This window comes from Girardinichthys multiradiatus, chromosome 5 (genome assembly GCF_021462225.1).
Source record: "Girardinichthys multiradiatus isolate DD_20200921_A chromosome 5, DD_fGirMul_XY1, whole genome shotgun sequence".
In the NCBI taxonomy this organism is placed as follows: domain Eukaryota; kingdom Metazoa; phylum Chordata; class Actinopteri; order Cyprinodontiformes; family Goodeidae; genus Girardinichthys; species Girardinichthys multiradiatus.
In genome coordinates this window covers 31,047,019-31,071,339 of record NC_061798.1, presented here as the reverse complement: position 1 = coordinate 31,071,339, position 24,321 = coordinate 31,047,019, and the positions used below count along the sequence as shown (strand labels likewise).

The following is a 24,321-nucleotide window of genomic DNA, read 5'->3' as shown; positions in this document are numbered from 1 at the left end:
CATAGAAATGGATAACCGAATCAGACTTGCCCTGGATGAAATAAGAAATTTAGTTAATGAACTTAACGAAATTCCCGTTAATGCAGAAGTAGCAGATAACATCGTTTTAAATGCATCTCCTGCTAACAGTGAAAATGTAATAAATGAACATCAGCACGGTGACGTTTTAAACGTAATCAATCAGGCTCTTTCCGATTTAAATAGCGCATTTTGTCCACTCAGCATTGAGCAAAATTATCCACCTGACAGTCATCAGAATCCTTCTACGTCACGTGCCGCAGATCAGCACGGGGGTCATTTTTGAATACGGACGTAGCAGTTAGTTCTGATCAAATAGAGCGAGATCTTCCAGCTGTGGTTGAACGTGAACATTTTAATAACCATGAAATAAGGAGACCTTTTACCATACCGCCGCCCTGTCCAAGTAACGTTCCAGATTTAGCAGCATTCTATACAGACATCATGCGTATTATCATTGAATTAGCCGACGCTGCGAGATCGTTAACCAGACGTAACGACGTTGTGCAGCTGGAATTAGTGGGTGAAAATCTCAATCGTCACATCACATTTACTGTTACAGATGATGGAAATATGATCCTGCCTGCTTTCGAAAACTTCCTCGACGATTTAGTACAATCGAATGCAAATATACCTGTAGATAATAACATGGAATTTGTTCTTCAGGTTGTTAATGACCCAGCAGGAGGTTCTAAGCGTAAAGCTGCAGGAACGTTAGACTGTGAACTGTTTAATAAGAAAATGCGTCATTTGTATATTATAAACAATACCGGTAATCAGTTATGTTTTGCAATCAGCCTCGCACACGTCTCTGACCCTGAGCTCACGGATCACCGTGCTGTAGAACCGGGGAGGAGATGGCAGCATCAGGCAGGCCTCGACGAGCAAACAGCAGTTACTTTTAGTGATATTGGTAAATTTGAAACCATTCTGAAGAGAAAAGTTGTAGTGTTTCACAGAACCACGGGCTCTACTGCTCTGTGTAAATTTGAGACCAGTTTCCCCGATCGTTCAAACCCTCTGTTTTTGCTGTTATTTCAAGGTCATTGCTATGGGATAAAAAATCTCAAAGGTTTTATGGGGTGCAGATATATTTGTAATTACTGTTACGCCAGCTATCAGAATGCCAATACACACCATTGTGAAGGTTATTGTCCAGTGTGTCGAACATATAAATGTATGCAAGAGATTAGCAATCCTGTAAGCTGTGCAGGCTGTCAAAGAATCTGTCGTAATTCTTCATGTTTCAGCAGACACAGGGAACCGCGCATCAGAAATAGTGCTGAAAGGCCTATGAGTGACTGTGAGTTGGTAAAACTCTGTAAAGTATGCAAACGGATATACGTTATTCCAATCAGTAAACCGAATAAACCACACGTGTGTAATGTAAAATGCAGTATTTGCGGTGAAAATGTACCCCCCAGCCTAGACATTACATGCGATGATCATAAGTGTTACATTCTGCCTTGCAGTGCAATTAATCAGCTTGATGATAAACTGATTTTTTATGATTTCGAATGCCTCGTCAATGAGAGCGGCGTGCATACCCCCTTTCTGGTCTGTGCTAAAACGTTGAAAGGTGATGAATGGTACGCTTATGGACTGAATTGCACCCAAAAATTTCTCCTGCATTTCAGGAGGCCAATGTACAAAGGTTACACCTTAATAGCGCACAATGCGCGGGGGTACGATGGTTACCTGATTCTCACAGCAATGCTGCAGTTAGGCATTAAACCACATATCGTCATGGTAGGGAGTAAAGTTCTCTGTTTAACCGACCCTGATTACAGGTTAAAATACATTGATAGCCTGTCCTTCATGTGCATGAAGCTTAGTGCCATGCCGAAAGCGTTAGGCTTTACCGATCAAAGCAAGGGTTTTTTTCCCCACCTATTTTCCTCTGAACAACATCTCCAGTATGTGGGGGCTTTTCCTCCTCCATCCTGCTACGCTGTAGAACGCATGAGTCTTCAAGAACAACAGGTGTTTAGCAGCTGGTACAGAGAAGCAAGCAAAGAGGTCTTTGACTTTAAGAAAGAAGCTATTCGTTATTGTAAACATGACGTTGAAATTCTTTTTCAAGGATGCTTAAAATTCAGAGACGAGTTCTTTAAGGAGACAAGTGTGGATCCGTTTAAAAGTATCACAATAGCATCAGCCTGCATGAAGGTTTTTGTAACCAATTTCCTTCCTCCTCAAACCTTAGCCATTCCATCACCTCTGGACTACAGACGTAGCAGTAAAACGTTCTCTAGCGCGTCCATTCAATGGCTCGGCTGGATTGCAGACAGCAGAGCCATATTTATCGAGCATGCATTAAATAGGGGTGAAAAGAAAATCGGGCCATATTCAGTGGATGGGTATGCAGAGATTAACGGTGTCAAAGTTGCGTTTGAATTTTATGGCTGTTTTTTCCACGGCTGTAAAAAGTGTTACATGCCTCATGACAAGTGTCCGTTGAGAGGGGTCGCATTTGAACAGTTTTACGCAGCCACTGTTGAGAGAAGCAAGGTGTTACAAACTGTGTACGGCCTTCGTCTCGAAGTCATATGGGAGCATGAGTGGATTGAAATGAAAAAATCAGACCCAGGGGTGATCAGCTTTCTTGAGAAAGTTAAAGCACCCGAACCGTTATCACCCCGGGATGCGCTGTATGGTGGACGCACCTGTCCTATGAAGTTGAGGTACACAGCGGAACCGGATGAAACTGTACACTATGTGGATTACACATCTCTGTACCCTTATGTAAACGCCAACTGCGTTTTTCCCCTCGGACACCCCACCATCATTTACAAAGATTTTGATGACCCCAGCAGCTACTTCGGTATAATCAAAGCTGTGGTCTACCCACCACGTAACCTGTTGTTCCCTGTTTTACCTTACAGAACATCCCAAGGTAAACTTGTGTTCACTCTCTGCCGCACATGCGCTGAATTAAATTACCAGTCAGGTCCCTGCATGCATAATGATCAAGAAAGAGCTCTGACGGGAGTTTGGGTGACTGTAGAACTATGTAAAGCTTTGGAGTGTAGTTATCGTCTTGCTAAAATCACAGAGGTGTGGCATTTTGAAAAGAGAAGTGATACAATTTTTAAAGGTTACATTCATTGCTTTTTAAAGGGTAAGCAGGAGGCTTCAGGCTATCCGTCTGAAGCAGTGGATCAGGAGAGTAAGTCAAAGTATATAAGCGACTACAAACTGCATCAGGGCATCCAATTAGACCCTGAGAAAATCGAGATGAATCCTGCCAAAAGGCAGGTTGCAAAATTGTGTTTAAACAGTTTTTGGGGGAAATTTGCGCAAAGAAGTGATCTGTCTCAGACCACAGTCATCACTAATCCTGAAGACTTTTTCAGCTTCATGTTCTCGAGTAAATACAGGGTTAACTATTTTCATTTTTTCAACCCTGAAATGTGTGTAGTGCAGTGGAACTACAGCAAACGTGTCATATATCCACCAAGTAAGACAAATAATGTGTTTATAGCAGCATTCACCACCGCTTATGCACGTTTAAAACTTCTCAGCAGCATGGAGAAGTTACAGGACAGATTGATTTATATTGACACGGACAGTTTGATTTATGTGACAAAAAGTGGTGAAACTCCTCTGGAATTGGGGAATTATCTGGGTGATCTTACTGACGAGTTAGATGGTGACAGCATTTCGGAGTTTGCATCGACAGGACCCAAGAGTTATGCATACCAGACCAAAAACCGTAAAAATGTAATGATACGTGCTAAAGGCATCACTCAGACGCATGAATGCAGCGAGAGGGTCAATTTTGACAGCATCAAAGGGCTGGTCGAGGGCTACTTACAGGGGTCAAGTGAGGGTGTCATTGAAATCCCCCAGCACACGATCAGGAGGGATAAAAAGAGATTCCGTTTGACAAACGCGACATTTCTTAAAAAGTTTCGACTGGTGTATGATAAGAGACGTCTTTTTTCTGACGGGACAACTCTGCCTTTCGGTTATTAGAGTTGAGGAAGAAATAAAATAAAAAGTCACATGGATTTACAGGAGATTGATTTTGATCCTAGATTTAGAGCCCCTTTCTCATGTATGATAGTTGGACCCAGCGGCTGCGGGAAAACTTTCTTTGTAAAAAGTATTTTACAAAACTGTAATCATGTCATGGATGTTGTTCCAGAAAATATTGTATGGATTTACACATCTTTTCAACCCATGTATGCTGAATTGCAGAAGATGAATAAAAATATTACCTTTGTGGAAGGATTGCCTCATTCTTTTGAAGATGAAAACCTGTTTCCTCCTGATCAGAATCATCTGATTATTCTAGACGATGTTATTGCTCAAGCCTCAGATGATGAAAACGTGATGAAGGTCTTTACCCAGTTTCGTCACCATCGTAATATGAGTGTTATGATGTTGACTCAGAATGTTTTTCATCAGGGAAAGTTCAGTCGCACTATTAGTTTGAACTGTAATTATATGGTGTTGTTTAAGAACCCGAGAGATAAACTCCAGCTGAATATACTAGCCCGCCAAATGTTTCCATCTCAAAAGGGTCTCTTCTTGGAGAGTTTTGAAGATGCAACGAGAGAAGCTCATGGATATTTAATCATCGATTTTACGCCTACCTGCCCAGAACATTTCAGACTGAGAACGGGGATACTTCCTCAGCAGTGGCCTGCTGTGTACGTACCCAGAACAAAGTAAGTCATCATGTCAGCGCGTATAAAAAGGAATTTACCATTATTCAGAGCTTTGTACCAGGCCTGTCCACAGAAACGTAAAGATATTCTCGCACACTGCTCTCCCGACTTTATTCAGGCTCTGTGCGAGATTGCACTGAATATCCTAAAAGGTAACATTAAACTATCACCCTCTCAACACCGACAATTGAAGAAACAAAGAAATATCATCAGATTGTTGGGTGATAAAAGAACCGGGATAAAAACTAAACAGTTGGCTCTCAAAAAGCAACGAGGTGGTTTTATTCTCCCCATCTTAACGGCTCTTGCACCCTTGATCGGTGATCTAGTGGGTGGAATCATCAGGAGATAATGTCTCTCAGAACATCGCAGAAGATGTTTCTCATTTCCCCTCATCAATTCAAGCGTCTGACCCAGTCAGACACGTCCATCAGACAGACGGCGGAGGAGAATTTGGATGCTGAAATGAGAGCGATATTAAACGAGCCGGGTTTGACTTCTTATGAAAAAATCAAGAGATACGATGCTCTTCTCCAGAGGTATCTGACTTTACTTAAGCAAGGTGTCAAAGAAGAAAAACAGCGGGTCAGTTTAACGCTGCAGCGTGACACAGAGGTTCCTGAACATGAGCGGTCCCAAGAAAAACAAGGCCCAGGGCAGGACGAGGCCCCTAAGGATCAGGTTCTTACGGAAGTATTGAAAAGCCTTCCTAAACACAATCGTAAAAATGCCGAGTACATTTTGAAGAAATTATCCGAAAGAAGTGAAAGTTGGACTTCGCGAGGTGAATTTGTATTTAACGGAAATATTATAAAGGGGTCCCACATGATTGATTTGTTGAAAAATCTCATGCTTCCGTTTAAAAAATCTGGAGCATCACAAACCCGAGGATGGTCTGATTTTCTACACTCCATGTCAGAAGTAAACATACCTATATCTTCAGTCATTAACCCTTATGCTCGTGAAGAATATAGACGTTTCAAAACAGAGGGTACATCGATTGAAAATGGGGGTACACCCCCCAGCGTTAAGCAGAGAAGAAAAAGAAGAAGAAGGCAGATAACTCATTCTCCCTACTGGTCGAGATCTGAGCTGGAAGATCCAAAAAATGCTGATGGGAGATCAAAAAGGTCTCTTCGTAAGACGACACTACCACCCCGATGGATTACATTTTCACCATAAACCGTTATAAGAAAAATGAAACATGTAGTCTATTTCTTTTATTCAATAAAATATTTATTGATTATATTTTTCAAGTCTAACTTCGTTCTCTACTTCACACACTAACATATGATATCATTACACAAATATTAAATCATAAGAAGAAAAAAAAAAAAACAATGAAAAAAAAAAATAAGACATTTTAAATTCCGTAACAATCCAGAAACATCTCCAAAGAGCATGTTTCGTGAGTATAAAATGTACAACTTTGATTAATGACACATTTCTGATATTTTTTCACAAAGTTAGATACCATTAAATCATTCTTAATCACATCTCCGGTGTATTTCGACAACACTTGCTGCATTGATAATCCGCACGCTCTATGACATAGATAAAAAATGCAATGGTGACCGCACACAGTGGACAGAGTGTTTTGAAGCTGATTATTATGATACAATATTTTTGAGGATCTGTCGTCTAAAAATGTTACGATGCTTGACGGGTAGAACTCGAAATCCGGAGAGAATCCATAAGAGTCAAAAAAGCTGGATTGACCATTCTCATCCAATGTCAGAGCTAGCCAGTGTTCCCCCGGCATGTGTGAAGGATGTGTATTCACAATAAAGTAGGCCGGCCCTGGGAATTTGTCAGCTAGCAGCGGCAGCTGGTCGCACGGCCACACACCGCAAAACAAATCTCCCAGCAGATGACGCATCAGGCTCTCAATTTCATGATTATTCATGCCTGATTAGATTAATAATAATCCACCAGCACACGCCTCTTTGAATCAATCTCTAAAATAGAATCATAACAAGCGTAGATGATCAGCGTGGTGGTATATGGCAACGGGTTTCTGAAGCGCATTTCCAATCTTAAATTCCCACTGGAAACTGGAGATAGAGCATCTGTGTCCTCACCCGGGTTAAGATTAAATGTGAATAGAGAGTATCCTTGATTAAATTCCTGACGTGTTATACTCAGCGGAAGATCTTTTAGATGTCGTCCTGTAGCCGTAAACAAGTTGTAATACTCTCTCACTGAATGACCTTGGTTAAAATTGGGCTGGAAGGCTTTAGCAGGAATTTGTCTGCCATCCTTACACAAAGCTAAATATTCCATATCAAAATGATTAAAGTCAAACGGATTGAGATTGCGTGTTCCTGTAAAAGCGTCATGATCCAGTAACGCAATCACCACATACTTGGGAAAGATGCCTAAGAAAAGATTCTCTTGGTTGCATACCCTTGAATTTTCAGGGATGGAATATGTTTTTACATTCACATGTGAAAGTGGATACAGAGCATTTGCTTTCATTAAAGCTGAAGCGTGCCCCAGTCGTACAGCTGGAGAGACAGTAACTTTTTTGATAAAAAGAGATGCTCCTAATATCCTGAGTTTGTAAGTGGAGTCTCTTGCGGCCATGAGACAAAAGGCATCGTTGGCTCTTGTAAGTTTAATTTTAAGGTCAACAGAGTTTAAAAGAAGTCTCTCGCAGAAAAATATGTCTGCATGCAGGGGGCCTAGGAGATGTACCTCCCTGGAATTTGCCGTAAAGCCTGCTCTGCTGTTAAGACCTTGGTTAGGGCCGTTAGTTGTAACAATAGAGTTCAGAGCACCTGCAGTGTCTTTTTTATAAAGACACTGCAGGTGGGTTATTCAAGGTTTAACGATGCTTACAAACACACCCCCTCTATTTTTAATTGGTGCTGATGCCAAACAGTTTCCGATAATACCATATTTGTCTTGTTCTATTTATAACAAACACACCCCTGTGTTTTAATTGACTCATTTAAGGTATTGCCCCTAATGACGACAACCAATCAGCATCCACTGTTACGCCCCCTTGGACACACCACCTGCTTCACCACGTGACCTCCTGCCCACATGGCAACCACCGGAAGTCCCACCCACCTGTCAAAAAGTTTGATGAAAGGGTGTACTTAAATTCTCTCTAGAAACCTGTTTAATATGGGATTTAAATGACATGTCCTGGTCAAAAATAACACCAAGGTTTTTTACTTTATTACCGGAGGTCAATTTAATGCCATCCAGGTTAAGTGATTGACTAAGCAGTTTCTTTTTTAATGACTCCGGTCCAAAGACGACAACTTCTGTCCTGTCTGAAGCACAAAATTTAAAGTCATTCAAGTTTTTATATCTTCAAGACATGCTTGTAGTCTATCTAACTGGTTGGGTTCATCAGGATTTATGGATAAGTAAAGCTGAGTCTCATCAGCGTAACAGTGAAAATGTATCCCATGCTGCCTAATAATTTGACCTATTGGAAGCAAATATATAGCAAAGAGAATTGGCCCAAGTACTGAACCCTGTGGTACTCCACAATGAACCCTGGAGTTTAAAGATGATTTATCATTTACATGAACAAACTGGAATCTGTCAGACAGATAAGATTTAAACCAGCATAGCGCTGTTCCCCTGATCCCTACAGCATATTCCAGCCTTTTTAAGAGAATATTGTGGTCGACTGTATCAAATGCAGCACTGAGATCTAACAGAACCAGTACAGACACAAGTCCATTATCTGAGGCCATAAGAATATCATTAGTGACTTTCAGCAGAGCTGTTTCAGTGCTATGATGAGCTCTGAAACCTGAAACTCTTCAAACAGGTCATTGCTGTGTAAATGCTCACACATTTGATTAGCAACTATTTTCTCAAGAATTTTAGATAAGAATGGAAGATTGGATATAGGTCTGTAATTTTTTAAGTCATCTCAATCAAGCGACGGTTTCTTAAGTAAAGGTTTAATTACAGCTAACTTAAAAGCCTGTGGTACATATCCATTTACTAAGGATAGATTAATCATATCTAAAATGGGGCTGGTAATCAGAGGGAACAGTGTTCAGTCTGATGATGGTATAACTTTTTTTGTTTGTTTTTATAGGAACAAAAACACAACAGAACAAAACATTTACTGTATGCAGACAAAAATAATTCAGTTTTTTATTTATTACAGTGAGTCAAAATTAAATTGATGCTGTAGGGTTGGAACTTTTTAATGGGAGATATACTGTAACTTTGGCAGCTTTAGGATGGTCTATTTTTTTAACCTTTATTAAAAAACAGAAACATGAGAGAACAAAAACAGAATGAAAATATAATAGCTTACACATTAGATCTTAGACTGCAGTTTCAGGGTGCCACCCCTCTTCAATCTGTGCCTCTACCTTGCCCCTGCCATAGGCAAGCTCTGCTCCTCTGTCCAGTTCGGTTTTCTCCACCTTTTTTCTGTTTTGTTTGTTTTACCAATTCAACCTGGAAAGACTCACATAATGGAGAAACAAGAAGACGGTTAAAGAGTTTATTAATGAAAGATTATTTCTTTGGTGCTCGGACCCCTAAGGAAAACGTGAACGCTGAGGATGAAATGAGTTTGAATAAACATCTTATTCATCATCATCATTATGATTAGGTAAGTGTTCCCCCCCGGGATCCGATCCTGGTTAGTGGTGTAGACCTTGGTATATTGGAAGGAGTTGGGAGCCTATGGTGGAGAAGGGGTGGAGGAGGGTCAAAGCTCAGCAGAAGAGAGGTGTCTTCCATGCAGATGGTCTTTACAAGTGATGCCCTGGGAGATGATTGGTCAAGGAGGACTGCGGACCTGCTGTTGATTGGAGCAGCCAGTGAGGAGTGATTGGATGAAATGGGGTGGTGAGTCTTCCATGTTGAATTTTCGTTTAAACTCCATATCAAACCTCTTTATGCAAGAAGGTAAACACAATAAAATGCAGACAGGCGAGTGTGCACGTTAATATCAAATAGATGTAGTAAAAATGACCAGTACGGTGCATAACCATAATATTCCAATCAAAATGACGAGTAGGTAAATGAAGTTCAAACATGCTGTGTGATAACAGAAATCTGTCGTCTACTCACTCAGAGTTGCTCTCAGCAGCGAAGTGAATCACTCTGAAGCTAAGACTCGGCTTGGCAGGAATTTTTAGGCTAAGACAGGAGATCTCTGAGAGGACTCAGAATCTTTGAGAATGCTGGCTCTAAGATGGTAAATGTGAGAACATTAAATCGTGCCCTTGCTCTGATGAGAGCAGATCCCTCAAGGCTGACTCACAATCGAAGCCAGCTGTGCTGTCCACACTTGTGAAAGCAAAAAGCTGAAATACAAATGAATCACTCAGCAGCCCAAGGGGTCAGAAGCTGACTTATAATCTTATTAGAAGATTTAATTAGATAAAAGTGTAGTTTGATTTATAACATTGCTGAAATCACTGTTACAATAAAGGTCTGAAAACACAGTTTCAATTAGTACTTTAATTTGCAAAATTATTAGTGAAAAACCTACAATATTAAAATTTACTGACCCATAACTGTCCCAACACTTTGATTCCAGTGAATGTAAATAAAATAAATGATAAAGACTTCATCCTGAGATGAAAACAGAGTACCTCTCAGGTGCATAAAACAGGAAATCTTACATGTAACAACGCTGCCCCCTGCAGGACAGGTAGTGTAAGGCAACATGACTTTAGCAGGCACAGCTAAACAGGAAAGCTACTCTTTACACCCAACTCAAACCTTACTACAGGAAAATGAGTGACAGAAACAGGAAAACATGTTTAACTCGATTCATTCACATTTTCAATTTGAACATTTTAAACCTTAAAACGCCAGTCAGTGTTGGCTTTTTAAATAAAGTGCCTTTAAAATCAGGTACCTGTACCACAAAGCCTGACGTGCATTCACTTAGATATAAAACTAGCATTGCAGGCTGACATGGAGCTGTTGTTTTAAACAGCAGGTTTCTCAGAATGGATACAGAGTGCTACCAGGATCTAAGACACTAAATAGCTTTTATCGTTACCAGAATGTCAATAAATCACTGTTATACATTTCAGTTTCCTTTCTAGTTCAATCTGCGTGAAACAAAAAAAAAAAAAAACTTGGTCCTCTCCTTTTCCAGATGTGACGTGGTGACAGTGGAATGAATTAAAGGAGCAGCAGCAATAAATTAATCACATTTTAATCTGTGTTTGATTATGAGTTGTAAAATATTAAAGTGGAAATAAAGTGATAAATTTTATGGATCCCATTTTGACAGCTCTGCGGTTAAAGACTGCTGGATGAATACAAAAGAGCTCGTTGTATTTTTTAGATTTATGGCTTTTTAAATCCATTATAGATTGGTCGGATAGGTGCTGATAAAGATATGCTCTGCTTACAACTTCTGGAGGATTTCACGCACTGCTCCTGAACACCCTTCTGAAAAACTAATTGTTTTACAGAACTATAAAGTAAGCATTTCCACTACAGTTTGCAGTTATTCCTCACTTTGCGTGATTTCTAAAAGAGTTACAATCTGGCAATGGATTAGTTTTCAGGTCGGATTAAAAAACATCTAATTTGGAATTAGCCTAAGTTAAAATTCTGCCAGTTCCCAACATGACGTTAAATAAATAGATCCGACAACCTCAACGTGAAGAGTTAATTGTAACAATTATATAACCATTAAACTACAACAGTAATCTCTGATTATTAATATTTTGTTGATGTTATTGACCTCATTCCAGCAGGTTTAAATCACTTGTTTTTTCCTTCCCTTACAGTAAAAGGGGCAGCGAGAATGACAAAAACTGGGGGTTTCGGATCCAAGTCATGAAAACCCAATTATGGCATGGAGGTAGAGAACAAGGAGAGGGAAAGCACCCAAAGGACAATCACAAACTGTTCAGCCCCCGCTTCCCTTCTTTTCTTGTGAATAATGAGGAGCTGGACGATGGAGGACGGGATTGGCTGCGACAGAGCGGATCAGGAGATGATACGAATGCCGAAGTACTTCTTCAGCTGCTCCAGGAAAACAAAGGTGAGAACCGTGTGGGGAATCAAGCGGATCCCCGCTGGGACAAGGCCCTGCAACAAAGTGAAGGGTTTCAATTGATATCTGCACTTTGATCTGATTGTGAAATAACTAAGAGCACTGACTGCAGCACACACAGAAGAGCAAACATTAAATGTGAACCGACAACAAAATATAATATACATACATGTGCAGGCGTAACAAATACATTTAAATAGATTGAAAAAGTCATTTAATTTCAGTAATTCAATTCAAGAATTGAATACCCCCTGTGCTGAAAAAGCTTTGGAGATACTGGTTTCTGCCAAAAATACATTTACCTGTTTTAATAACCATAGTATCACTGTGACTGACCTAAACCACACAGACAAGCTACTGGCTTTTACCTCAGCAGTTCCACAGGCTGATTGCCTTCATGTCACATTGCATTAATGCAGTAATTCATGCAAAAGGAGCCACAGTAAAATACTTTTCCAAATACCATAGTGTACATGCTGTGAATAAATGTTTGCTTTTTCCAACCTGAGACGTACACAGGTAAGTGTCTTCAGGCAGCACAAACTTCGATATACGTTGATCTAAATTATTACAATGGTCAATTTATACTTATTTGAAGTGTAAGGAATTCCTGTAAGGAATTAGCAATATGACATCAAGACATTTAAAGATATGATCCTACAGGATGGTTTCCTGGTATTCTTTATTATACTATTCTCCAATTCCAGGTAGGGTGTTGCTTCTAGGCAACTTTGTATATAACGCACTCCCATCTTGCCTGTTCTGTTGCTATCCTGCACATTAAAAGCTATGAATTAGCAAACAACATCAAATAACGAAGTAAAGATGCATCTAAGGTGCGACTCTATGTAGAAATTATTCTCTGCATTTAACCCATTTCTTAGGGAGCAATGGGCTGCTTTTGTGCAGCGTTTGGGGAGCATTCAGGGGCCAAGGGTCCTGCTCGGGGACCCAGAGTGGCGGTCTATGGGATTCTAACCAGGGTACTTGTGGCCTCTCGAGGACGTAAACGCCCTGCTCTCTAACCACTAGACCACCACTCCCCCTAAAATGATTTTATAGAGCAGCGGTTGCCACTGCTATCCAGGTCTGAGTGATTTTCTTTATACGAAGTATCCTTCTATGAAACAGACCAAATGGTGTAAGGGCTATTGCTTGTTTACCTTGTAAAACGCCAGCGGACCCAGCTTGGCCGTTTCCCGCAAGCAATGCAGCACTCCCTGCAAACATACGGAATATGTTATTAAAGTGAGTTTAAACTGAAAACAGAACAAGCTGAAATAAGTGAAGTGATGGGATGAGTAACAAAATGAATGGAGAGTGATTTTCTTACAGTGTACTCTCCTTTAGAGTTCATCAGCCTTGTTTTGAGCACATCCAGAGGCTGACACAAGAACGTAGCGCAGCCTCCCTGCAGAGGAACAGTTTGCAAAAACTGGGATCAAGACGAAGCTCTGCTAACTACATTAAATCCATGCAAAAACAAAATTCTTACAGCTATGAAGCTGGACAGGAAGTGTGTGAGCATATTGTCTCCCAGCACACCAGTTCCCAACACTAGCTGCTTGGCCTGGTCATAACACGCCAACTGCAAACAGAAATAAAATTTAAAAAAGAACATTTAAAACGATTTTAGAAATGTTACTGCTAAAATAAGATTGTGCTCAACAAACCTTCACTTTATTTTATTTTTTTCTTTTACACACCGGGTTCTAATAAAAATGTAAATGTCCACGCATCTTGTTTTTTCAAACGCTTTTTAAACATGACATTAAAAGGCCATGCAGTCAGGAGCAAATCTCTAGTGCTGTTTATTTATATTGATATTTGGCGACCTCTTGTGTTAGAACTGAAGTTAACACTAAACTCTAAAATTAAAGCTTTGTTTTCTCTGCTTTTTACAAAAACCCTAACTGAGTTACAGCCTGATCAAACACAAAAAAGAAGACTTTGAGATTGGAGGAAAGTCTAAAACATTTTTTCTCTGCTGCATAATGCTTCTCAACACGGCTGCAGGAAGCCATCAATAATTATGAAGAATGTTTTGTGAATACCTAATATCTGATTTTGAAGAATATGACTTGCCTGTCCCACAGTAACCAATGCACCCCTGCCAGATGCCATGGAGGCTCCAGTAAATAGCTTCCTTACACCCTCTGCATGAAGAGATAAAGATCTGACCTCAATCATGATGCCAGAAGGTGTTAAACACAAAATGAAAACCTGATTTTGGCCTCGTCATTTACCTTCTCTAAAGACTCTGTAGAGTCCATCAACGGCATGTTTATAGCTGCAAGCAAAGCACAAAACAATGATATTTTACTAAAAATTTTAATCCATCTAGACGGAGCAACTGTCAACCACAACACTCACTTTCTTCTCTGCTCTGGTGGTAGCTTCATGTCATTTTGCATTCTAGAAGGGGTAGAAAAACAAAAGATTTCAGACCTAATTTAACTTTCCTGCTATTACACACAAATGTATAAAGTAATTCTTGTCATGTTACATTACCTAACATTCACCATGTCTGCTGGTGTCCCAACAAACCCACCAGTGAATCCTGTCGGCAGATAAAATGTGTTGGTAAACAGTTCTTTACAGGTGGTCCTCTGCATTTGAATCTGTCAAAGAAAGTGGACTGTGTGTGTGTGTGTGTGTGTGTGTGTGTACCTCCAAACGTTCCCAGCAGGACCTTCTGGTAAAAAGGCATCGGTCCCTTGCCAGTGTTACCCATCATGTCTCTGACTGTCTCATAGATGGCAAATCTAGTGAGGGAGTAGGTGACCTGAGAAGGAGAGAAGAAGTTAATTGATATAATGTTCAGTTCAGTTAATTCTTTAAACTAAAAGATGAAGCCCGGGCCTAATTAGAATAGTGCTCCAACCTCAGGAGATCTGTATTCAGTTTCGATTCAATTAGCGGCAATTTACAACACGTACTCTAAATGCACTTTACAAAAAAAAAATAATAAAAGTCACTTGATTGATTGTTTTGATAATGTTTTCAGTAGGTTAAATGTATGTTTTAATTCTTCATTGTATGACCAAACATCTATAACCTAAAAAAATGAAAATAAAAAATGTTACTTGTCAACAAAACATCAGTTGGTTTCATGATTCTGAAACATGCAGCTTCTGAAATGCATGTTGCTTTTTCAAAACAAAAAGGAAACAAAGACAAGTATCTTACACAGCACAAGAATATATCTGCCCCCTATCTGCAGCTCTTTTCAGTCATATCTACTAAATCCTTTATAATGGGGCAGCAATACAGCCAATGAACTTACGTAATCTAACAGACCAGTTTGTTTCCTTCCAGGCAATCTCTGCAAGATCTATATTACTCCAAGTCTGCATTTAAACAGAGTAGTTTGGTTCTTGTTCATTTGGTGCCAAGAGCCTTTTTTAAGAAGGAGCCTGTTTATAGCTGCAGGCTGATTTACAGAGTACATGACCTTCCTTTGAGATAGCGTTTACTTCAATGTAAACTGTTAAAGTTGTCCTGATGGAGCGCCTAGCTGTGTCCAAGTTTCAAACATGTTGCTGTTCATTGGAAGTGAAGTTGAAGATCTTGGAGAATGTCCTCTTTCCACTATTCCATCCACCAGTACCAATGGCAGTGAAGTAGCCCCCAGCATGATAGTACCACCACCTTGCTTGAAAGCTAGTGCAACATCGTTCAGTTTGAAAGTCTTGATTCTTTCAAACACAGTTCTTATCATTGGGGTTAATAACTCAACTGCTGCCCTAAAGCCTTTCTGACGTGTAACCCATGTGACCCTGCTGCTGCTGCTCCACCACCCTACTTTTTTTTTTTTAGTTCTGGTGCACCTGATGTCACTTCCTCCTGCTTCACACTGCTGCTCACTGTGGCTTGTTCTGACTAGGTGTTGTTTGCTAAACGACTTCGGCGAGTTCTACGATCGGAGGAATTCGTAAACCATTCAATCATCTACTCAACGGTCAGGTTTTTAATCACCTCCCGTCAACAACCGTCTTCAATTGATGGCGAGCTACCTAAGAACCACATTGTGGTAGGAGATCGACCTCTTTGTGGTCTTTGTTCTGAATCTCATGGACATTCAAAGAAGGATCCCACCTAGCAGAGTTTTCCCCGTTGGACACATTCTGGAACCGTTTTCCCATGCAACATAGGAACTCTGAACCTCAAGGGAACTTGAATTATGGACTCTAATTTTGAACTGGTTCCAACCAGATATTAAATGTTATTTGTGTTTAGTTTCATGTGTTATAAGTATCTAAATTATATTCAAATATATATCTTATTGCATATTATTATAATTCATTTTCAAACTATATTATATTAGATCATATTATACTATTATTCTTCATGAAAAACATTTAATAAAAGTTGTGTAAATTTACTTTTGTGTCAGTTCCCGTCATTCACACACACTTCATGACTCTGTAGATCCTATCTATATCTGGTCACTGCAAAGTAGTTCCATTACTGGTAAAGCGGCAGTCAGTTCCAGTCTAGCCCTACTGCGTTACGGACAAAACTACCCATAAGGGTTGTTGCAAAAATTTCAAATTTCAGTTGAGCTTGAGGTGTTGACTCTGGAGCAAGGTTTTCTTTCTTCATTGGAACCCTCTCGGTCCAGGACGAAGTAGTACTATCTTAACAACGCACACAGACACTGGCTTTTTCCAGCTCATTACAAGTTTAAGCCGTGGTGGTCGCTTCTGAACATCCTAACAAGTTTTCTCTCTTTTTTTTTTTTTTTGAAGGTCACCATTCAGATCTTCTTCCAGCTCTTTGCAAAGTGGTAACAGATGGAGGGCCAAATAGGACAAAATTAAATAAATAAATATATCATGAAGTAAATAAATGTGAATGTCCCATGTGAACGCACAGTTAAATAATGTCCCGTTAAATAATTAAATATATATTTTTACAAATAAAAATGTCATTTTATATAATAATTTATAAATAAATACAATTATTTCACTCAATAATATAATATTTATTTCATGAGTCCTGTGAAGCCACGTCATCATGAAATCATTTAAACTGTCAATTTGACCCATCAGACCCAGTGGGCGAGATTAGGGTGGCTCCTCAACAGGCCCTGATGTCTGATTGGCTGCTTCACACAACAAGTCAAGACAGTTTCTTCTACGTTTGCTACGACTCTAAGGTTCATGTCTTTGCCCGAAAGTGCGGAAATAACTCCAATATTTTTAAGAAATTGTTCCAATTATTTTTACCACAAATTCTTGGTGAGCAACTTCAGCTTCTACATTGCTCGCTTGGTCTAAAATATCTCTAACCAGTTCAGGAGAAAGCTAAATGAGGTCCTGAACCAGATCACAGGATCAGCGTTAGCCACGCCCAGCGAGTCTGATGGGTCAAGTTGACAGCTTAAATTATTTCATGACGACAGTGCTGCACGGAAGTCACGAAATAAATAAACACAGAGTGAAATAAACTTCTAATCTGAACTGCACATTTTTTTTGCCAGACCTTCCAAATTCAAAGTTTAAGGAGTTAAAGCTTCAGCCTGAAATGCTGTCCTGGTGCTTAAGGCTATAGTTCTTCATTGTATTGCAAAGCATTTTTCTCTACAGTCAGTCTGATTCAATAATTACACGTGTAAATCAGAATCCAATATAAATATAATGTAGATATGAATTGAAGTGCAAACTCTTCAACACTGAAGCTGAGGCTCATGTCTGAAAGTAATAAATCATGGGGGAAAACAAAGGCATGAACAAGCTATGGAAGTTTATTTTACATATTTAGGTGATTCGATCATTGTAGAAATTGAATGCATCCAGAAAATGTTTCAAAAATCTACCTGTCGACACAAGGAGGCAGAGAGACCGTTGTAGAGAGCCAACACCCCGTCATTCTTCACCACGTGCACGGCCATCCCAACCATCCTCTTCTTCACTTCCTGCTGTGTCTGCAGGTGGACCTGAAAGAATAAAAGCCATATGCGGAAAATAAGCATCATTATTACCATCACACACATTATTTTAGAGCCGAGATGGAGAACACAAAGGAGTAATGTACAGAGTCAAACAAAGGTATCAAAAAGCCACATGTTGCATAAGTTAAAATGAGATTAAGTTTCCTCTTTTAATGGTAAAACACAAACATAAATTATATTTTCAACATCGCTCTTCAATGGGCCTTAAAGAAAAAAAAACATGTTCTTTACATGTTGTAACAGTTTCTGTTTGTTGTCACAGGCCCTCTGTGGTTTCAAAATGTGACCTCTGGCCTTTGCTTTGATGATGACCTCAGACTGAACGCCACTGACGTCTTAAAAACAATGTGGTGTTTGTATGAAAGTGGTTTGTGTGATTTGGCTCATCATTTCAAAAATCACTGCAGCAGTTATTGCCCTAATCTGTCCCAACTAAGGTCCTATGTAAATAAATTAAACATCTGGTACAGAGTGCTCTTTAAAACGCACAATATTTACTTAATCCCACTCGGTATAGTACAAAGTATCAGCTGCTACCAAAGCTCCAGTGTGTTTACTATAAAAAGTTTGTATCGTGCTTTTTATTTTGATACATTCTTGCAGGATATTATCCTGCAACTCTAAGCAGCTAATATCCTGCAAAGGATTTTGTGGAGGATATCAGCTCTTGAGGACTGGTCATGGCCACTCCTGAATTAAATAAATGTTTAGAATATAAAAATACAGCTATATTTGTGCCCGTTAAAGCCCTCCTTGTTCTTCAAGTTTGACTAGCTACAGTTTAGGGCTGCAACAATTAGTTGAAATAATCGACAATAAACAAACTGTCAACATCAAATTTCATTGTTAAAGCGTCATACAGAACCATGTCGGTGTTGCTTTTACACAGGAAGTCCACTGCAGGACCTATTGTCTGCCAGCAAGCGTAGACTCCCCTTCAGTGGTAGCACTACTACAATGCATGAACAAATAAACGAAACATCAGCTGTTAGTAGCTGACCTGCGTGTTTTAGATGTTTCTCTGCTGTAACAAACCTAATTCAGATGATCGCAGCTCAGCAAAAGCCTGTTAATCAGCCATCATTTGAGATCAGGTGTGCTGAAGCAGGGAAACTTCGAAAACATGCAGGACAGTGGGCCTTGGGGACACTTGCTTAGTTACATGTTCAGAATCTCCAATGCTCAGAAATAGGAGAAAAATAGAGCAGGAGAAGGATTGCTGGAAACTCGTGTTTGAGAGGTGATCGACAGCCAGACACCTGTGGTGTAAGTTATTAACTTTATGTTTTGACTTGCGTCACACAGCTTCTTTTTCAGCGGGTGAAGTCGGTGCGTTTTGGATAAATCTAAACGTTGGTATAATAAAGCTGCTGTTAGTTTTCATCGATGTTAGCTGAGAAACAAATACAGTTCAGGTTTGCTTGCCAACATGTCAGGAGAATGGAATCAATCATTTTGTGATTGGTTGCATTTTTCTGATCTTTATTAGAAAGAACTTTCAAATAAATTTACAGATTAAATTAAGTATTTTTCCTGGTATTGGTATCCAGTTTAAAAAAAGTTTAGTACTGTGACCCCATTTCCAAAATCTAATACGGCCACTGATTTCTGTATAAATGTAAGTGTTAGGTGTAGTAATAACCTGTTTTTTAAGACCTCTGACAATTACTAATTAAATTGGTCTCACACACAGTAAAGTACATTTATTTACTAACATGTTGGAACAGTGTTTGAATATACAAAACATTGATCCCTGAGCCCAACAATGAACAAATCTAATGTTTTCTGATTTTGACAAACTTCTGAAATCATCCGACTTCTGACTACGGCACCATGATTTATTACCCCCTTTGCAATTCATCACGGTGTGGAATTACAACAGAGAGAGTAAGCTGTAGTTAGACTAGCCTCCAAATGCAAAATATTACAACACTGTTGCAAAAAATACTGTTGAAACCAGGTTAGTGGGGGGTTTTCTGCCTTTGTTATGTGAAAGGGGGATTCCACAGAGATGAGTTGCAACCACCTTGATTGTTAGAACCAACCGACCAAACTGGTCAGTTATCACGACCACAACAAGAAATGAGAACAAAAACGGCAAGAAAAGCAGGAAAGTACAGAATGATGAGACATTATCTTAAATTAAAATGCAGTTAAGTCATTTATTAACTATAAAGCGGCTGGATTTCAAGAACCTGTGTGTAGAGAATATGCTCCACATTTATTTAGTTTCATTGAACATAAAACACTGGAGGTTTTTAATGCTTTGGTTATACATGGTTTGTTCTTTTAAATACACTGTTGTAGAAGACCAGCGAACCACTTTCAACTTCTTTCTCTATGTTTATCCAGTGAAACGTCTATTATTGTCATAGCTACGGGAACTGGTTAAATAAAATTCTCTCATGGATCTAACCAAGCAGTACATTTACAAACCTTTAAAAAGGGAAAGGGGATTTTTCTGGAGTAAGGGATAATTCTTTGGATAAACTGATCAACTATAAGAAACTAGCCACCTGGCAAAAGTAAAGACAAAATAAAAATGGCCATTGTTTTATATATATTTTATGTACAAAACAGACAAGTGTATTACAATTTAAAGCAAAACAGCATCGCAACAGGTCCCATCCTTAATTTCTGTCAATGTTTGTGCTGTCACTAAACTACTATGAATCTTTAAAAACTTTAAGGTGAAGTCTTGTTTTTTTCTTTACAAATCTTAGCATAAAAGAAAGCGTTACTATGCAATCTATTCATTGCCATAACTGGACTAAAAAGAACATAGAACATTTTTACAGTTTGAAACTGTAACTTTTTAAAACCTTGATACAAGTAAGCAGTCCCTGCTATCTTTACTTCTTAAATGAATGGATATTTACTCTCCTGCAGCATCTGCTCAGTGAGTAAAAGCCAGCTGGGTAGACTTGAAAAATATCAATTAGAGCAAACAGGAGGGATTTCTGGGCCCATTTTAAGTGCAGTCTGGTGATCACCTTCCTTCACTGTATAATTACACACCACATGATTTTCCTGAAAGCTAGTTGGTTTATTTGAGTCATGTGCTGAAAGAAGCTGTGGGTAGTTGGCCCAGATTAACAGGACTACTGTGGCTGGAAAACTTTGGGCTGACCTGTGCCCTAGATTCTACCAACTTTACACATCCTACTCATTACAGTGAAACTATGAATTAAAACTCCCAGCTATTTTACACTGATATCTGAAGCCTAGCAGAGTAACGTGTGAAACCTTTAAGAAGTAAAGTATGGTGACACATGCTGACTTCGGCAAAAACAGCTGGAAAGCAGCAGTGTCGAGGTGCTCAGGCCTGCACTGTTCTACACCACAGCGCCTGTTGGGGTGGTCACGGTGCCCCTTACCTTGAGGAGATCCAGAGGATGCGTGCAGCACGCGGCTCCGCAGGAAGCCAGCCCCCCGAAATACCACCGCGACATTCGTTTCTCAGTCATGATAGCACCGGCTCTTCCGTCTTCCTTCCACAACGCTGGTAAATCCTCCCGGCTCGCCACGGCGCTCTGTCCGGCTGCGGTGTGGGTCTGCTTCCAGCAGGCCCGGAGCTTCCAGCTGCAACAGGCGAGTATAACCTACAGGACGAAGGCGAGCCTCGTTAACCTTTCAACATTCCGATAAAGAAGATCGCCTTGGAGCGGAGGACTTTGATCTTTAGCCGCGCGGGAACTTTCACGTCGCGTGCCTAACGTGCACGCGGCAGCTCGTTGAAGCAACGCTGTGCGGCGCAGCAGGAAGCAGCTGTAAGAGGAGCCCAGCCAATTGTCACTGCGGACGGAGGAACTGCCTACCGGCTCGATGGGGAGGCTGGAAACTAAGCAACGTAGTATGATAATGCAGACATTTTCTTCCCAGAAAACGCTCTCGTATTCCTGTTTCACCACTTCTAGCTGTCATGTGCTTTTAAAGTGACACGCGTCCTCTCCGATGTCATAGTGGCGATCAATATGAACACTGTCCCTTTAAGAAGACAACCGTTCTCAGAAGAACAAAAAGTAACCCTGGAAAATGGTTGTTGGTGGTGTTTCAGCTTTCATTGTGGAAGCATGTGGGCACTCAGTTTAATCCTGCCCCTGTTCTAAATGCTGGAAACTATGTTCATAAAAGTAAGTTTTTTTGTTTTGTTTATTTAATAATTTAATTGTATCTAAATTGAGTTAGATGATAAGTAAATATAGTACAATAAATATAATGCATAAGATTAAATTTACAGACCAAAATAGAAAGAAAGCATTTGGTTTAAGGGTCCATTGTTTTATGTAAAGTTTTAGCCAAACATTTTGAGTTTGACAAATTACTATTTTCTTTACAAAGTTTAAACATACTGAAATTTAATAAACATTAAGCATCAAAGGCTTTTCTTAATACTTACAACAAGTTTATTACATTTTTTATCTGTTCTTAATAACAATTATGTTTTGTGAAATTGCCAGTCCATTAACTCAAAATGTCAATGTTTTGATCCCCGAGCCACTTAGCTATCACTTTTGTGTTGTTACACAGTTCACCACCAAATTACTCCTGGATTATTGAGCAAATTTGCTCCTGGGAGACATCTTGATCCAGTCCTTTATGCATTGCACTGTTTTCAGACAAATTTGTGACTGAGCCCTTTTGACAGGATGTTTCAGGACTCTTCATCGTCTATTCTCAAGACAGGTCTTTGTCTTAACTTCAGTCTGAAGGGGGGGGCTTCGTCTGAGAAAATATTCTTACCCCAGTCCCGGTACCTCCTGCAGTCTGCTGCAGAAATTTGTCTTTGAGAGAAGTGGCATCTTTTCTGAAACAGTCACACCTGTCTGTCATTCTTCTACAAGCTCTGCACTGTTGGCAACCAAGTGCGTTAGTTAAATCCAGTTTAAGAGATGGTCCTGAACTGAAGTTCTTAATGATTTGATAAATTGTTGATTTGGGTGAATTTGTATTAGAATTATCCCTGCCTGTGTAGCCCCTTCGATGCAAAGGGATGGTTTCCATGGAGGTGTCCATGCTTGACAAAAAAACAGTGATTTCAAGCATCTTTGTAGCAACAAAGATCACTCAAAAAGTGATCCTTCTTGCTACAAAGATCACTCTTCGCAGCAACCTGAAAATAATACACCTGGATCTGTTAAAACTAAAGCAGTAAATATTGTCAGTTGCAAAACTTTTGACCATGACTGTACACTTGCTGTATAGCACAAAAACTGATGCTCCAAAGAAGATGTTGACAGTCAGGTATATTGGCTAGGCTGATGTGTGTGATGATAACATTCATCTTAGTTTTAGGACTTAGCTGCCAGATCTTACATTAGGAGAACCCAGTGTAGTCTGGGGTAAGGCTTGCAGGACATTTGAGTGAAGTCAACCGACTGTGTGACGCATTTAGTTTTTAGGTGAGTGTTTTTTATTTTTTCATGGGTGATCTAATATCTTGAGCAATAAATTTATGCTGAAGGGAATTAGGTCAGACAGTGGGATAGTCTGCCTTAAACATGAGTAATATAAAAAAAGTGTATGAAAGTACCGGTAGTTAAAATCTCAGATTCCAGTAAGCACGATAAAAAATATAGATCTAATATACAGGTCCTTCTCAAAATATTAGCATATTGTGATAAAGTTAATTATTTTCCATAATGTCATGATGAAAATTTTACATTCATATATTTTAGATTCATTGCACACTAACTGAAATATTTCAGGTCTTTTATTGTCTTAATACGGATGATTTTGACATACAGCTCATGAAAACCCAAAATTCCTATCTCACAAAATTAGCATATCATTAAAAGGGTCTCTAAACGAGCTATGAACCTAATCATCTGAATCAACAAGTTAACTCTAAACACCTGCAAAAGATTCCTGGGGCCTTTAAAACTCCCAGCCTGGTTCATCACTCAAAACCCCAATCATGGGTAAGACTGCCGACCTGACTGCTGTCCAGAAGGCCACTATTGACACCCTCAAGCAAGAGGGTAAGACACAGAAAGACATTTCTGTACGAATAGGCTGTTCCCAGAGTGCTGTATCAAGGCACCTCAGTGGGAAGTCTGTGGGAAGGAAATAGTGTTGCAGAAAACGCTGCACAACGAGAAGAGGTGACCGGACCCTGAGGAAGATTGTGGAGAAGGGCCGATTCCAGACCTTGGGGGACCTGCGGAAGCAGTGGACTGAGTCTGGAGTAGAAACATCCAGAGCCACCGTGCACAGGCGTGTGCAGGAAATGGGCTACAGGTGCCGCATTCCCCAGACCTGGGCTACATAGAAGCAGCACTGGACTGTTGCTCAGTGGTCCAAAGTACTTTTTTTGGATGAAAGCAAATTCTGCATGTCATTCAGAAATCAAGGTGCCAGAGTCTGGAGGAAGACTGGGGAGAAGGAAATGCCAAAATGCCAGAAGTCCAGTGTCAAGTACCCACAGTCAGTGATGGTCTGGGGTGCCGTGTCAGCTGCTGGTGTTGGTCCACTGTGTTTTATCAAGGGCAGGGTCAATGCAGCTAGCTATCAGGAGATTTTGGAGCACTTCATGCTTCCATCTGCTGAAAAGCTTTATGGAGATGAAGATTTCATTTTTCAGCACGACCTGGCACCTGCTCACAGTGCCAAAACCACTGGTAAATGGTTTACTGACCATGGTATCACTGTGCTCA

The 24,321-nt window shown here is 39.9% G+C and overlaps 1 protein-coding gene across 1 annotated transcript; it reads right to left on the bottom strand.

Annotated features, from left to right (window-relative positions):
* Positions 1–10,130: 10,130 nt before the first annotated feature.
* Positions 10,131–23,038, bottom strand: slc25a10b (solute carrier family 25 member 10b). The gene is made up of 11 exons (XM_047365595.1): positions 21,043–23,038; positions 17,531–17,650; positions 14,380–14,494; positions 14,221–14,269; positions 14,083–14,124; positions 13,956–13,999; positions 13,795–13,865; positions 13,205–13,297; positions 13,043–13,120; positions 12,873–12,929; positions 10,131–11,744 (listed from the first exon to the last, which is right to left on the bottom strand). Exons 1-11 carry the CDS (start codon positions 21,130–21,132, stop codon positions 11,643–11,645), a joined length of 861 nt encoding a protein of 286 aa, XP_047221551.1. The 5' UTR covers positions 21,133–23,038; the 3' UTR covers positions 10,131–11,642.
* Between the last annotated feature and the right edge of the window lie 1,283 nt (positions 23,039–24,321).